At 42.9% G+C, this 15,455-nt stretch overlaps 1 protein-coding gene across 1 annotated transcript; it reads right to left on the bottom strand.

Moving 5' to 3' along the window:
- Positions 1 to 3,982: 3,982 nt before the first annotated feature.
- Positions 3,983 to 10,674, bottom strand: Med28 (mediator complex subunit 28). The gene is made up of 4 exons (XM_034509519.2): positions 10,463 to 10,674; positions 8,419 to 8,485; positions 7,503 to 7,615; positions 3,983 to 4,429 (listed from the first exon to the last, which is right to left on the bottom strand). Exons 1-4 carry the CDS (start codon positions 10,619 to 10,621, stop codon positions 4,232 to 4,234), a joined length of 537 nt encoding a protein of 178 aa, XP_034365410.1. The 5' UTR covers positions 10,622 to 10,674; the 3' UTR covers positions 3,983 to 4,231.
- Between the last annotated feature and the right edge of the window lie 4,781 nt (positions 10,675 to 15,455).

The raw sequence follows: 15,455 nt of genomic DNA, 5'->3' as shown, positions 1-15,455 counted from the left end.
AGTTATGACTATATATATATATATATGCATATGTATATATACACGTTATATATGTATATATTAACATATCATATATATATATATATATATATATATATATATATATATATATATATATATATAATTCCAAATGTACCTCTAACCTCAATATGAAGAGGAATAAAATTAAAGTTCCATATAAAAAGGAAAAGCAATGAGGACAAAACACCAAACCTACCAAGAATGGAGTGCAGCATGCTTGGATTGCATGTTTTGACTTCCAAGGTCTGGCACAGGCCACAGACTACAGAGGGATAACACCTACCTCAAACAGGACTCCATAAGGTTAAGCAGCATACTATCAAGCCTGCACTGGAATGATCGGTGAACAACTGTGCCTCCCGTTACACATCTCAGCTTCAATGATCATTGTGCTAAGTCTCTGCAAAGATTTCTAGACCGTCTTTTCTCTGATGTCAACGATGGCTGGGCCCATTCTTTATATCTGTGTCACCAGCCTCAGATGTATGGCTTCCTCACTGCATGGACTCCCAGAAGAGCAGGGAACTGCCCATGGTGCTGAAGCTGCATTCTGTCTCACCCTCTGACAACTTTTAGTGGGTAGACTTTTCTCTCTGGTGCTGGCCCAGCAAGTGGCTTATCAACTGATGTCAATTCTATGCATTGTCAAATTTTTGTTCTTTGAATAATAAAACTCTGAACTGGACAATAAAAATAAAAATGTCTGCCTCTGCACTACCACCACCTGGTGTATTAATCACTTTCAAATTAAAAAAAATTTTTTTTGGTAGTACTAGATCTAGAACCCAGGACCTTATGCTAGGCCAGTGCTCTACTACTAAGCTACCTTGCCCATAAAAATCCACCTTTTGTTGGTGTTTGTTTGGAGACAGGATCTCATTGTGCCCAGAACTCACTATATAATATAGACCAAGATGGCCTCAAACTCTTTCTCATCTCTGGCCCCCACCCCAGTGTACCACCATACCCAGCTAGGATGAACACACTAAAGATTGGCGACTCGTCAGTGACTTTTTCCATTTTGAATGCAACCATTTGTCACCATATTGGGAATGGCACATGACTTTTCAGTACCAAGTTTTTGTCTTTCCTGCTCAAGATGAGCCTGCTATATGCTGAAGACCCTTAAGTGTGTTGGGCTGTTACACTAAAACTTTCATGATGGGTTAATACAGACAACAGAAATGCATTACTTGCGGGTAAGAGATCTAGATGAAGGTGCTTAGCAAAGTAGGGAAGCATTCTTCCCAAGTCTCCAGTGTGGAGCCTCATGTGCAACAGAGCTGGTTTAAGCCTAATTAAACCAGGGTCCTAATCCCATTCATGAGCAGGCAGCTTTCATTGCTTGACCACCTCCTACTGCTCACCTTAATACTACAGGCTAGGCATCCCCTCTCCCAGCATTGGGACAATGAGTGCTTCGAGTGCACAGCAGTGGTAGCACATGGTTAGCATGTGCAAGGCCCTCAGTTCAATCCCCAGTAAGATTTAAAAAAAAAAAGTTTGCATACTTTCAGATTTATGAATATACATGAATATATATCTTAAGCATGGGACCAAAGTCTAAACATATTCCCTTATATTTCTATATCTGCCTTATTTTTTTCTTGGTCCACCTACATTTTTACTCAATGTATCAAGTATGAAAGTTTCCACTTACAGTGTCAGGTCAATATTGGAAAAGTTTAGATCTGGGAGCATTTGCATTTTTTTTTTGTTTGGTGTTTTTGTTTTGTTTTATTTTTGTTTTTTTGGTTGGGTTTTTTTTTTTTTTTTTTTTTTTTTTTTTTTTTTTTTTTTTTTGAGACAGGGTTTCTCTGTGTAGCCCTGGCTGTCCTGGAACTCACTCTGTAGACCAGGTTGGCCTCGAACTCAGAAATCTGCCTGCCTCTACCTCCCAAGTGCTACGATTAAAGGCATGTGCCCCCAGTGGCCGGTGCATTTGGCTTTTTGAATTAGGAAATGCCCAGTCTGTTTCCCGTAAGTGTCAAGTTCCAATATTTGCCAATAAACAGTGAGCACTGTATTTTACTGAGGCGTTACAGGTGGGTGTGCTTTTTTTGGTCTGGTCACTTCTTAGCACTGTTAACTCTTGGTAAGGCGCAACACAAGACTGCTTTTCTGCTGCCCTGTGCATTTTCTTGCTGCTGAGATCAACTATCTGCCAAAAAGAACTCAAAAGAAGTTTATCATGGTTCAAGGTTTTAGTGGTTCAGGTCCACCACAGCTGGGAAGGGCTGAGCTGAAACAGTTGGTCAGTGTCCAGATGGGAAGTAGAGAGCAAAGAATACTGATGCCTAGGTCACTTTTTATTCAGTATTGGACCCCAGCCCTTAGAACGATGCTGCCCACATATATGGTGCGCTGACCTACCTCAACCAACATAAGAAACTTCTTCGAAGACATGCTGAGAGGTCTGTCTGCTAGGTGAGACTAGAGCCTACTGAGTTAATAATATTAACTATGGAAGAGGATAAAGGTCACAATGATTCAATTTCATCCAGCAGGATGTTTGGTGGTTTGAATGACATCGTGACTTTGTTTTGGGTGTGTATGTGCCCCAGTAAGACCATAAAGTGATTTGTCTCACCTTATGATTTCTGTCAGGTAACTCTGAGGTTTGGTGTTCTGAGCTTGTTTACCTCAGCAGAGTAACTGGGTAGCACTGCTGGGTCAGCTTCTGGACTAGAATGACAGACTGTCCACTAGAGGAGTCCAGAAACAGACCTGACTGTAGCACCCATGCAGGGCAAACAAATATCCAGGACTGGCAAACTTGCTATGTAGCTGAAAATGTGATTAAACTTGCAGCCTTCTTCCTTCCCCTATCTCCCAAATGTTGGATTATAAGCATGCCACCATGGTAGCCTAAATTTCTCAACACTTTGTTTAATTTATATATTTTAATTAAAGGGAGTTGATGGCTTTAGACTGGTTCTAATTGGTCCAGGCACTAAATATCATACAATCAAGCATACACATGAAAATAGTAAGATCTTGCATAATCAAGGAAATTCCTAATTCTAGCAGGCATACAACAGAGCAACTAACATAGTCACAATTCATAAAGCATATGTGGAATTTAAGTCAGCAAAATTAAAAACAAAACAAAAAACTGTGCCCTGGGATGCAGTGAAGAGGCATTCTGAAGCTTCAGAGACCAGGTGGCTGTGCCCACACTAGACAGGCAGTGAGTGGATGTTAATGCTTGTGACCTGGGCTTCAAGGCTCCAGAAACCAAAATGGACAAAACCAAGCTGGAGATGCACTGACTATTCAAGAGGTACGGAGTATTTGTTTTGGGTAAAGACAGGTGCTTGGCTTTGGGGGCTGGGAGGCAAAACAAACAAAAAACAAGCAAATAAAACACAGACAGAGACAATCCAAGCAGGTTTTTGGCCTCATTCCTCACCCAAGCCTTCCCTGGGACTCCATCCTTACACTGCCCATCACAGCCCAAGAGCACTCAGCACGCCATATTCCTGGTATGTGTGCCTTCAAGGCAGAGTGAATAAGGACTCAGAAAATGTGACTTAGCCCAGATAAAAATCCAGCATTAAGGTAAGCAGCCTCCGTAATCTACTGAGCAGCACATTTTAACCTCTTCTGAGTCGCCTGTAAAATATGCTCGCCTTGTGCCGCCCTGGAAGCATCACACTGCTGTGCCAGATTCCTCATGAGGGAGCTCAGTTTTGGACAGCTCGTTTACATATTTGTCTACACTATACTGGTCATTATTAAGGCTGATAACCAAACTCCGTATCTCCTGGTTTCTCAAACTATTAAATATTTTTTCCTTCAGATTTTTCACCAAATTAATAGGTTAAGAAAAAAAAAAGGGAGATGAAGCCACAAAATGTTGTCAAAACAAATGGCAAAGGCTAAGTAAGAATGTGTGTGAAGACTCTAACAGTCTAAAGATTAAACAGTGTTAAAGATTAAAAAAAAAAAAGCAAAAACAAAAAACAAAACAAAACTTTATTAAAGATACAGGTATTTTATAAAGTATTCAGGAATTTAGAGTACTAGAGGAGCTGAGGCAGGGGATCACAGGTTCAAGGCCCATTCGGGCTTCACACTGAAACCCTACCTTATAAATAGGGACATAAACAAATACCAACTCATTATCCAACATTGTCCTTCCAATATGCCAGGTCTGTTAGGAAAGGTGTCTGGCAAGACTGCAGGGCTGCACCACAGGCAGGAATGCTTAGGTCTGCTTCAGAGGTGCAGGAATGTTGGCAGACGCCTGCTCGAGGTAGGCCAAGGAGCCCTGAGGCATGTCAGCTGGCTTCTTGTGCTGCACATTGATGTCCTCCAGTACCTGCTGCCAATGCCTCAGCTTTGTCAAGTGCTTCTGAACCAGCGCATCTTTCCGCTGCAATTCACTCCTTAGTTCTGAGACATCCTATGGACCAAAGTGGTAGGGGGGAGAAAAAAGTGATGAGGTCAGCCATCTCAAACAAGAGCAAATGAATAAAGTTTCTCCTTAGTAAGGAGCATTAGGACGACCCTGGTAGAACAGGCCTGTAATCCCAGCTACTTTGGAGGCTGGGGCAGAATCATGAATTTTCAGGCCAAAGTGAGTTCCATAGTAGCTTGGGTAATGCAGTGAGACCTTGTCTCAAAAAACAAACAGGAGGAAGAAGAGGAGGAGGAGGAAGAAGAAAAAAGAGAAGATATGGTTTGCCTAGTTAAGCTGAAATGGCATCAAAAAAGCAACGCTAAGAAGCAAAACCAAAACAAGGGAACCCACCAAAGCTTTAAAAAAGCTCATTGCTCTGTAGGCTCTACTGTTTCAATCAGCCAAATCAATTCTTTGTTTTATTATGTTTTTCCAGACAGGGTTCTGTGTGTAGCCCTAGCTGCTCTGGAACTCAAGAGATCCACCTGCCTCTGCCTCTCGGGTACTGGGAGTAAAGGTGTGCACAGCAGCCACCACCACCACTAATGGCAAAAGCAACTCTTCCAATGAGAGATGTCTGCCTAACACAAGAACTTTAGTATTTAACTGTTTTTCTTTTAGTAAGAAAAAAATACAAGTCTAAGATTAAAAATCACTGAGAACATCTAAAAGACCACTAGTAAAAATACCAAACACTAAAAATATGAAACAGGTGTTAACAGCTGTCTGTAAGGATCCACACTACTCTACAACTTCAGATTATAAAGTGTTAAAAAATTACATCTTTTTCAAAAGCTTAATATGAACAATGATGCTAAATTCTTTATTGAAATTTAACTTTGGGTCTGGAGAAATGGTTCAGTGGGTAAGAGCAGTTGGCTGCTCTTGCAGAAGACCTGGGTTCAGTTCCCAGCACCCACAAATGTGCTTTTCTAGCATCTGTGGGCACTGCATCGCAGTACACATACTAACATGGTGGGACAAAACACTTATACACATAAAACAAGCAAAAATCTTAATAGTAGCATTAACCATTTCCATATTATTGGGGTATTCATATCAAGAAGTACTTGGTGTAACAGGCTGTAAGAATATGATCTTACTGTTACTGTTCTCAACAGCTGGCTTCCTGGCTGAAAAGACCCTTTCTGATGAATTGGTCAAAATCCATTATTTAGTTTTGCTTTTCTCACTGGCCTTGGAGCTAGAAGATCAGTCTTCTATACTGGGATAGCAGGAATTATCTCACTAATACCATTAAAACTTCCTAGTTCTCATGGCAACTCATTTCCAAATATCCCAGTTTAAAGTGCACTTTTAAGGAACCTTAGCTAGAAAAATGGTGGAAGCCATGCTGAAACAAGCTCCCTATGGCAAGTCCCTTGGAGATCCCTGTCCACTTGGCAAGGACTCGTGGAAACTATTGCAAAGGCCTGCACCAATCCTAGGAAGCATGTTACTTTTGTTTTTTGCTGTGTTTACTCTAATGGTAATTTTTAGTTTCATTTTCACTTATTAGTCAGGTTTATAGCTGGATTTATGATGAAAAAACCTGGAGTTTTTTCCAGTTCTCCTGGCTGCCCCTGGCTGCTTCTACAGTCATCCTCAGTAAGCAGGAGGAACTCACTAAGGTTAACGATTCTTGCTTACTTAACTAATCTAAAAAAGAGATAACTATATTCCAAGAATTTAGGAGATAGTTTCTTAAAAGATGGCATTAAGAACCTATAGAACATATAAAGAAGAAACAAAGGGCAGAGAAGTCAGACATCCTTCCAATGCCAGAAAAATCAACACAGAATCTAAATCTCCCATTCCCCTTGGAGGCAAAAAGTACATGTAGAATCTGCCAAGAAAAATATAAACTTGGTCCCAACAGTTAAAATTTAGGTATTAATCATTACCATTCTGAATGCATGAAGGACTACAGCTACTATTCACAAAAAATGTAAGCCATAAAATTAGACTTACACCTGAAAATTATTATTTTAGGCAGGGTAGCACACTTTCTGATGATCACAAAAATAAAAAAGCAACATATTGTTAAAGATTAATCATTTTTGAAACTGCATGTCTACAACCTGTCTAGGTACAGTACTACTAGGAGATACCTGGCTACACAGATATAATCATGTGGCTGGCAATATAAAATCCAAGCATAGATATGAAGTAAAAGTTAATTAATGCTTAGATATGAGTTAAAGGTCAACTAATGACAGCGTGGGAGTGGGAAGGAGGAAAAGAAACCAGAATGGGTAAATGTCAACGATGCTTGGAAATGATTAAAGAGAATGATTTGAAACTGCTCACACTTGACTGCTCTGGAACTCGTATAAATAAAGAGGGAGGGCTCAAACTATTTAGAGCCATCTGTTTGAAAAACAAATGGTGGTCAGACTCATTTCGGCCAACACCACACATCCACCCTTCAGACCAGAACCCTGCTGAAGCTGAACTCCGGCAATTTCCTTCCCCTCCCCCCCCCCCCCCCCCCCCCACTTTCGTTCTCCTCCTTCTACTTTAAAAAAAAAAAAGAAAGAAAGAAAGAAAAGAAACAGAATCTCATGATATAGCCCTGGCTGGCCTGGAATTTGTTATGTAAACCAGACTGACTTTTAACTTAAATGAGGTCCGCCTCCTGAGAACTGGAATTAAAGTCATGCACTACCTTGTCTGACTACAATACTTGTTTTTTATTCCATGAAGTTAGTAGGCCATTTCCTAAGGTACCAAGTAAAACAATTTGGGAACACAGTTACAGCTCCTGTCCAAATCATCTTTAAATCTATACTGATGGTTTTCTAACTTTTCTCAGGAGGAAAAGCCTCCTCTTTAAGAAAACTTTTCCAGGAAAACCAGTGTGTGAAATGAGTAGGCAGGGCTGTTTGCAGCTCTGTTCCCTCTCCCATGACTTCCCTACGTGTCCAGGCTGTCATAAATGCTGGCACCCTCATCAGTTCATTGACCTATAAAGACCTCCTACAAATTACAGGAAGAGGGTACATCTTGTTAAGATACAATGGAATCCAAATGACACTTGTTCTCCTTAAAAGTTGGGGAAAAGTCAAATTCGTACCTCTTTGATAACTTGGTCTGGTTTCTGGACAGACAACTGCAACCTTTTTTGTAAGAAAAAACATTCTGTCTGTCTTGCAATGTCCAAAAACTTCTGGATACACTGATCAACACCTTAAGAAAAAAACAAAAGGAAACAGCAAAAGTTTACATATACACAATATATATATATATATCTCCCACCTAAATTAATAGTTAAAAATTAAAACAGCACTTTCTCATAGACATAATTTGGGATTTTAATCGGGATGACAGCAATAACCATCTTCAAGTTCCCATGTAAAGCGAGCATGAAATAACATGTAATTCATTTTTTTCTCAGGTTAGAGACCTGATACAACATGGAAGTTGTTACGTCTTCCCAGGAAACACAATCCAGACTCAGCAAATTAGGACAATTTCCACTATAAAAAAGTTATGAAACACTAGAGATAATAATATACGTAACAGGGTGGGCTGTGGTACACACCTTTAATCCCAGCACACTAGAGGAGGAGACAGGAGGCAGATCTCTGAGTTTGAGGCCAGCCTGGTTTGCAGAGTGAGTTCCAGGACAGCCAAGTCTACACAGAGAAACTCTGTCTCAAAAAAAAAATAATAATAATAATATGCATAACACTTATATTTCTGTCAGAGATGGTGAAAAAACTCAACAAAATTTGTGCATTTTAAAATAAACAGTGTTCCTTAGTTTTACATAGGAGTACCCATATGAAAAGCTCATTTTAAGTGGTTCGTAAGGACTCAGAAAACATGTCAGCTAGTGAACCAGAGAGCCAGAGTTTATGGAAACTTTGCACACATTTCATTCCCTGGAAACGATCCAAGATACATTCAGGGCTAAACACACAGATATAAAGTCAACAACAAACATCTTGCTGATGACAAGAACACATGTGCAAAGAGGAAAACCTTACCAGTTCGAATTTCTTCCTGATCAGTCCCATTGACATAATCCTGACTCACAAGGGAAGCAAAGCAAGCCTGCATGAGCAAAACATAAAAATGTTATATACACACTAGCTATTACTTATGCACAGGAAATAACTTCTTCTGAGGCCATCAGGCCAGTGTAGACACCTGGTAAAGACACCTGAGAAGACATCAGGCCAGTGTAGACACCTGGTAAAGCAAATCTCAGCTGGTCTGGCACCTCAATCACATGGTCTTATTCCTACCACCTGCCTCTTCCTCACTGTCTTATTCCATACCTGGATACCTTTCAACCCCATCATGGCCATGGCACTCTGGCTGAACCTTATAAGAATTTTATATATTACTATGTCATGATGTCATCTGTCTACTCTTTCTAAATGGTACCTCCTGTTCATACTCTACAGTGGAGCTTGGCAAGCTTTTCACAGAAGTAATTGATGTTATATATCCACTCTTTTCAGCCATTGTTATTTGTCTCCTACCAACAGCTCTGCTTGCGTGGTTCAGCCCTATAACTCTAAGTACTTGGAATTCCATTTGGCATTTAATAAGTAACAGGTGTCTGTATAATAAATGGTTAGTGTCACATGGATAATCAAATCCCAAAGTGGGAGTTTTGAAAAGGCACCAACTGAGCTGTACCTGTGGGTGCACCACAGGGGCACAGGCAGCCCTCAGAAAAGACGAGAAAGAGCATGACAGCAGCTTACAGAGGAACAGAGGCTGGGAACTAAGACACCCCCCCCCACCCCCAAGCAGTGAGCAAACAAAAACACAGAACTAAAATTGGGTTCCAAACACAAGTCATGACTACTCGTAAGGTTCCTTTCAGAAGCAATGAATCCTCCTGGCTAGCTCCAGACCTGAGGTATGGAAACAGTCATGAGGGCTTCCCACTCCTGTAACAACTCAACAAACAAATAAGCACTCTGGAGGCAGATGCAGTTATGTGTCCAAAGTCAGCTGGTTCCACGACAGCCAGCGTTACAAAGAGAACTTGTCTCGGAAAAACAACAACAAAACAAAACTAACACAAAACAAACAAAAACTAACTTCAAAACTTCAGTTCCTGGTGACCTCCCAGCCCGCCTTATCCTTTGAAAACCACTTAAAGCATGGACCTTTATCGACAGTCGGTCTTAAATGAAGGTAAAAACAACGCATGTCGGTCTATTAAAAGACTAGAATTTTAGGGCCGGTGCGATGGCTAATTGGTAAAGATACTTGCCACCACATCTGAGTTTCATCCCTTGCATTCACATGGTGGATGTAGAGAAGTGACTTCCGCGGGTTGTCCCTTTGAACTCCACAAGTGCACCAATAACATGCATAAATAAAATAAATAAAATACAATTTCTTTTTTAAAAGAATGTGCTTTTCAGAAGTATGACTAGGTCAGCTTTCTCCTGGAAAGGCAGAAGGCAAGAATACTCGTCTTTGCTTGCACAAACCAAGGCCGACTTTGGGCAAGTTACTGCTGAGTCTTACTTTCTGTTTCTAAGAGTAGACGAACCCAAACAATCTAGCGAAGTTTCCTCCCACAGTAAGAACTCAATTTATCCAAACAAGAGCATTTACCAGACGACTAGAAAGCGAAAGTCAGAGACGTCAAGGGGTGGCACCCAAATAGAAGAGCTAACAGGTAAGCAGGGGCCACTGGAAGGCCTACACAGAACACGGAGAAACACAGGGAAAGCGTACAATATGTGACCTGAAAATTCAGAGGAGCTCAGCCGAGTGACCACGCTCCAGGGAAGACCGGCTCCTACTAGACCCGCAGGGGTAAAAGCCGCCCCGAGGTTGATGAAAGTTGAGCGGACTTCAAGTCCACGGTCTCCAGAAATGCCGCGGTTGCGAGGGCAGACCTGACACCACCGCCCACGGGTGGTACCCAACCTACAGCAGGCGACTTCCATCCTCCGGTCCCCCGCATCCACTAGGCGCCGGGACCGAGAAAGATGTTAACCTGCGCGGCCTTCCGAACGCGAGTGAGGGCTGCACAAAGACGCCCACATCTCGGCTTACCTCGAATGATGACTCCAACTCGTCCACCAAAGTGCTATTAGATGGTCTCGGGGCCCCAGGGGTTGCTTGCAGAAGCGACGCCTGGCCTGGGAGCCCGGGCGGCGGCGGAGGAGGACCTGGAAGCTGCCCGGTGAACATGCCTCCCAGGGACGACGCCATGACTACACTGGCAGGCGGAAACGCCACCGGGCCTGTGTGCGCAGGCGCAGGCAGTCTGATCACGTGATCGGCGTGGTCACGTGACGGGCGGTTCTTCTGTTCGCCAGGAGAAAGGAAACACCTGAATCCTTGTTTCTGTGCGGTCTTTCCGGTTCATAGGCCACTTGGGTTTACTCGTTATTGACCTAGGTACCAAAGGCTGCGACTGGTTTAAACCAGTCACTTGCCGAGACTGAACGCGGGCCTTCCCGCCACCAGCCAAGCCCCTGGGCTGTCTCTAGAGACCTTAGAGTAGTCTTTTCTGCGCCCCCTTAGTAAAATGAGGAGTCACCAGTTCATTCCATGGTGAGTGAGGACTTGCTATGTACCAGATGTCAACCTAGTCACTTGTTATAGCTGAAACAACTTAAGTTCCCTCTAACTTCTGGCGTGAGATGACTAAAAAAAAAGTGACATCCTGAAGTGTCCCTGGTAAATCAGGTGTAAATTGGCCTGAGTTAGGCTGACTCCATGATAGGCTGTAAATTAGCAGTTTGGATATTGGGTTTCACTTTTGCTACCCTGCCTAAGCTCTGGGAACGGGACAAGATACCAACCCCCACCCAGATTCCCTTGAATGCAAGGATAAAAAACAACAACAACACACACTAGTTAATCTTGTTTTTGTTTTTTTGTTTTGTTTTGTTTTGTTTGTTTTTGAGACAGGGTTTCTCTGTGTAGTCGTGGCCATTCTGGGCCATTTTAGTGACTTCTGCCAGGTTGTGGAGAATTCAGGGCTGGTTGTTCATTCCAATAATCTCATTACCTTTTGAAGGAATAAATGACCCATCTTTAAAGTTGGCTGTCCCAAGGAGAGAACCTTCCATCACCCTATCATTAACCAGGTAAAAACTGTAGTTTATGAAGCCTCAGGTCACCTGGACCAGGTGCCTTGTATCATCACATGGCAGCATTTAGTGGAAAGACCCGCTGTTTGGATGGAACCTTTCTTGCTACCGGCTGCACCCTGGTCAACCTTACTTCCTCCTTCAGATCTGGAGGAGGATCTTGATCCCCTCTTAAGTTGCTGCCACAACTCTCGCTTAGCAGGTGCAGGCAAAAGAAGAGGAAGTTCTTGACTCAGCCTAGAGTCTATCCCATACTCTTGCTGGAGCCACCTAGAGAGGTGATTCAGCTTCTCATTAAGCTGACCTCACCACCACCCTTCATCTACCCCTTAGGGCCACAGGATCCCTAGATCCCCTGGAGAAACAGTTTATGACCTATTTGCCTTTTGCTATTAATGACCTTTATGATTGGAAGATGGACACACACACACCCCGTTCTAAGGAAGACCATCAGCTCTTCAAGATTCAGTCAGGCTGACTCACTAGCCCACCTGGGATGACTATCAGTAACTGCTGCAGATCCTCTTCACCACAGAAGAGAGGGAGAGAATTGTGCTTGCCACCCAAACATTGGTTTGGGGCAAACAGGACCTCCACCCAAGTTCAGGCTGATATTGATGCAGCCTTTCCCTTGATTCGACTTCTCTTGGATTCCAACCCTGATGGACGTTAAGAGAGACACTGGGCCTACCATCAGATTCTAATGGGGTGCCGCTGAGAGGCTGCCAGGCGGCCTACAAATTTATCCAAGGTAAGCCAGGTTATCCAAGGAAAGGATGAGAACCCTAGGTTTCTAAAAAGACACATAGAGGCCTACAGAACCCATACCCACTTTGATCCTAAAGCCAGAGAAAAACCAGTCAGCTGTGAACTTGGCTTTTGTTAACCAGACAGCCCCTGAATTCAGTGAAAACTCCAACACTTGGAGTGGTTTAAAAGGTAAACTATTGACAGAGCTGGTAGTTATAGCAGAAAAAGTCTATAATAAAAAAACCCCAAGGAGCGACAAAATGGAGGACTGACCAAAATAATACTAGCTGCCACCAACCAAGACCACAAGGACAACAGGGGACTGTGAGACGTGACTCAGAAAAGAGGTAAGCAGGGTACAGCTGGTGGGGAATCCTGGGCCCAAGTGACACTGAAGAAAAGATAAATGTACCTACTGCAAAGAAATGGGCCATTAGGAAAATAAATGCCCCAACAGAAAACCCAAAGTCCTGGGATAAGCAGAAGTCAGTGACTAAGGGTGGCAGAGCTCAACCCTCCTCCATTCGCCCTGGGTAACCCTGAAGGTGGAAGGGAAACCAATAGATTTTCTGGTGGACACTGGCACACAACATTTCCATTTTAAAACAACCACTGGAGCCACTGTCAGATAGACAAATATGGGTACAAAGGACAAGGGGCACAAAGCCCTAGCCATGGACTACTGGAAGAAAGGTGAACTTGGGAGGGGACAAGTAACTCACTCTGTTGTGATCATCCCTCTGCTGAGGAGAGATCTCCTCACCAAAATGAGAGCCCAAATCCATTTTGGCCTAGAGGGAGTGGACATGCTGGATAAGAATGGCCCTATTTATGTTTTGACCCTGGCCCTAGAAGAATACAAGTTGTTCCCTCAGTCAATGCCCTCACCAAGCCCATTGCTCCAGTTTCCTAAGGTCCATGAAAACTGGGCAGAGAGAAATTCAATCAGACTTGCCCATCAGAGGGCCCCAATCATAAGTTGGGGCTACCCCAGTTCACACCAGACAATATCCAATGCCAACAGAGGCCCACTGGGGATAACCCCACACATCAACCAGCTCTAGGAAGTTGGGATCCTAGTCCCTTGTCAATCAGCATGAGACATCCACCTCCTTCCAGTCATAAAGCCTCATTCCTGTGACTACTGACCCATGCAGGACTTGAGGGAAGTAAATAAGTGGATAAAGGATATTCATCCCCCAGTTCCAAACCCTTACACCCTGGTGAACAGCCTTCCCACCCTGAGCACACCACATACACTGTACTTGACCAGAAGGATGCTTTCTTCACCCGCCTCTGGCATCCAAAAACCAGCCTATTAACCTGTTTATGGAAATCACAACAAATTACTTAGAACATGATCCAGGGATGGAATCCTGTGAGGAGAATTCTAGGTGTTTGTGAGAACACCCCAAGAAAACAAGAGTCTTGTGATCTCAGTTTAAAACGGAGTTTTTCTTGGAAATGCATTTTCATGCCCCTCCCTAGTGTAGTGGATAGGAGTGAATTTACTTCAGATTACATTGCTTGCTGTTGTTAATTAAATGTTTAATCTATCCTTTACATTCCTCTATGGAAACACATGGCTTGTCCCTGTAATTGTGTACAGCTTGAACTCATGAGAACTTTACTCATGTGACTCCTCTTAACCCTCAGTATAAATTGTCTGAGGCTCTGAATAAAGTTTGCTAGCTATTGCCTGAGACTTTAGTCAGCTTCATTCTCTATTCTCCCAAGTCCTACTGCCTCTGGAGTGGTGACACTTGTGACACCATTTGTTTCCTTTTTTTCTTTTTTGCAAATCTAACCATGATGTAAGTTGATAAAGATCACATCAATGTCACTTCTCATGGACGCATCCAGAGCATAAAGCACTCACTTCTTGTTTTTCTGTTTCTTCACTCATCAAACAGGAGAGCACAGTCTTGAGATTACTGTGTGACAACTTCTTTGTAATGGTTTACACTACAGTAATGTGCAGCACAGTCAGCTCCTTGGCCTGATACAGACTAATTTAAGATAACGCAATGTAACTTTCAGAGCTAGTTACCCACTGGCTGGAGAGATAGCTTAATGATTAAGAGCATGCCCTACATTTCTAGAAGTTCACATTCCAGCACCCACACTAGATGGCTTACAAACACCTGTAACTCCACCTTCCCCTGGCCTCTGCAAATATCTGCACTCACTTGCACTATTAGGAATATAGTTACCCACTCATGGTGACACACAAGACCAGTGAACTGGGCATGGGTACACAAAGGTATAGGATAGACTCAATAGGATTTACTTCACCTAAAGGTTGACAAGTTAAAGAAAATGAAAATACAAAAGGCAAACCATCCATACAGAGGATGAAAGCATATTTAAGAACCAGTAGACTCTGTATATTGAGCTGAAACTGCAAATGAAAGACACCTTCAGCTTGTGAAGTGAAACTACGAGACTGAGAGCTAAGCTAGGTGAATTAAAGCTAAAGTGCAAACCTAAGGAGAAAATAAGAAAAGAAGCGAGAGGTGCTACTATGGGATATAACCACCCCAAAGAAACACCTGCTGCTAGTGTCACTGGGGACAGAGTTCCTAGCTTCCCAGCTCAGAGAGAGGAAAGAGTCCTGTCTTAATAACTTAGAAAATAACACTGTGCAGTGTGAACAGTCAGCATCTTCAGGCATTCTGCCAGCCAGTCTCTCTCCTCACAAGAGGCTGCCTCTGGATATGCTGCCAAAGGAAAAGGTGTGAAGCTTGTGAATAATGAGGCCAGCACTGAGGCCTTACATGAACAAAGTGGGAACACATCCAGCTCTCCCAGGTTAACTGCTGAATCAAGGCTTCTAGCAGAAGTGAAGGAAAGGAACTACAAGTAAGTTAGGGAAAGGAGCTGGTGAGAGATCACACACCATCATGTATGTGTCCTCAAAAACAACCCCAGGGATGCAGTGCCTGGAGCAGTGGGCAGCAGTAATGAGGCTGCACTATGGAGCTTACTGACAAGCATCCTTATGCACAGACACCCTTTGGGAGCATGTGCATATACTCCAGTGCTAAGACCATCCCTGCAGAGCATTTGCATAAACTCCAGTGCTAAGACCTGGTGTGCACCTCTGTCAGTGACTAGGAACCAGATATGGCTGATTCTAGCTCAGATGTTTCTTAAATAATGACCCTTCACAGAACTGAATCACAGTAAACAAACAA

The sequence above is a fragment of the Arvicanthis niloticus genome, chromosome 7 (genome assembly GCF_011762505.2).
Source record: "Arvicanthis niloticus isolate mArvNil1 chromosome 7, mArvNil1.pat.X, whole genome shotgun sequence".
In the NCBI taxonomy this organism is placed as follows: domain Eukaryota; kingdom Metazoa; phylum Chordata; class Mammalia; order Rodentia; family Muridae; genus Arvicanthis; species Arvicanthis niloticus.
The sequence above is the reverse complement of the archived record's forward strand: the minus strand, read 5'-3'. Positions and strand labels throughout refer to the sequence as shown.

Coding starts and splice junctions, on each gene's coding strand:
- Med28 (XM_034509519.2), bottom strand. CDS start 10,621: ATGGCGTCGTCCCTGGGAGGCATGTTCACCGGGCAGCTTCCAGGTCCT. Junction 7,616..8,418: donor TCAGGAAGAAATTCGAACTG/GTAAGGTTTTCC, acceptor TTTTTTCTTAAG/GTGTTGATCAGTGTATCCAG. Junction 4,430..7,502: donor CAGACCAAGTTATCAAAGAG/GTACGAATTTGA, acceptor TTTGGTCCATAG/GATGTCTCAGAACTAAGGAG.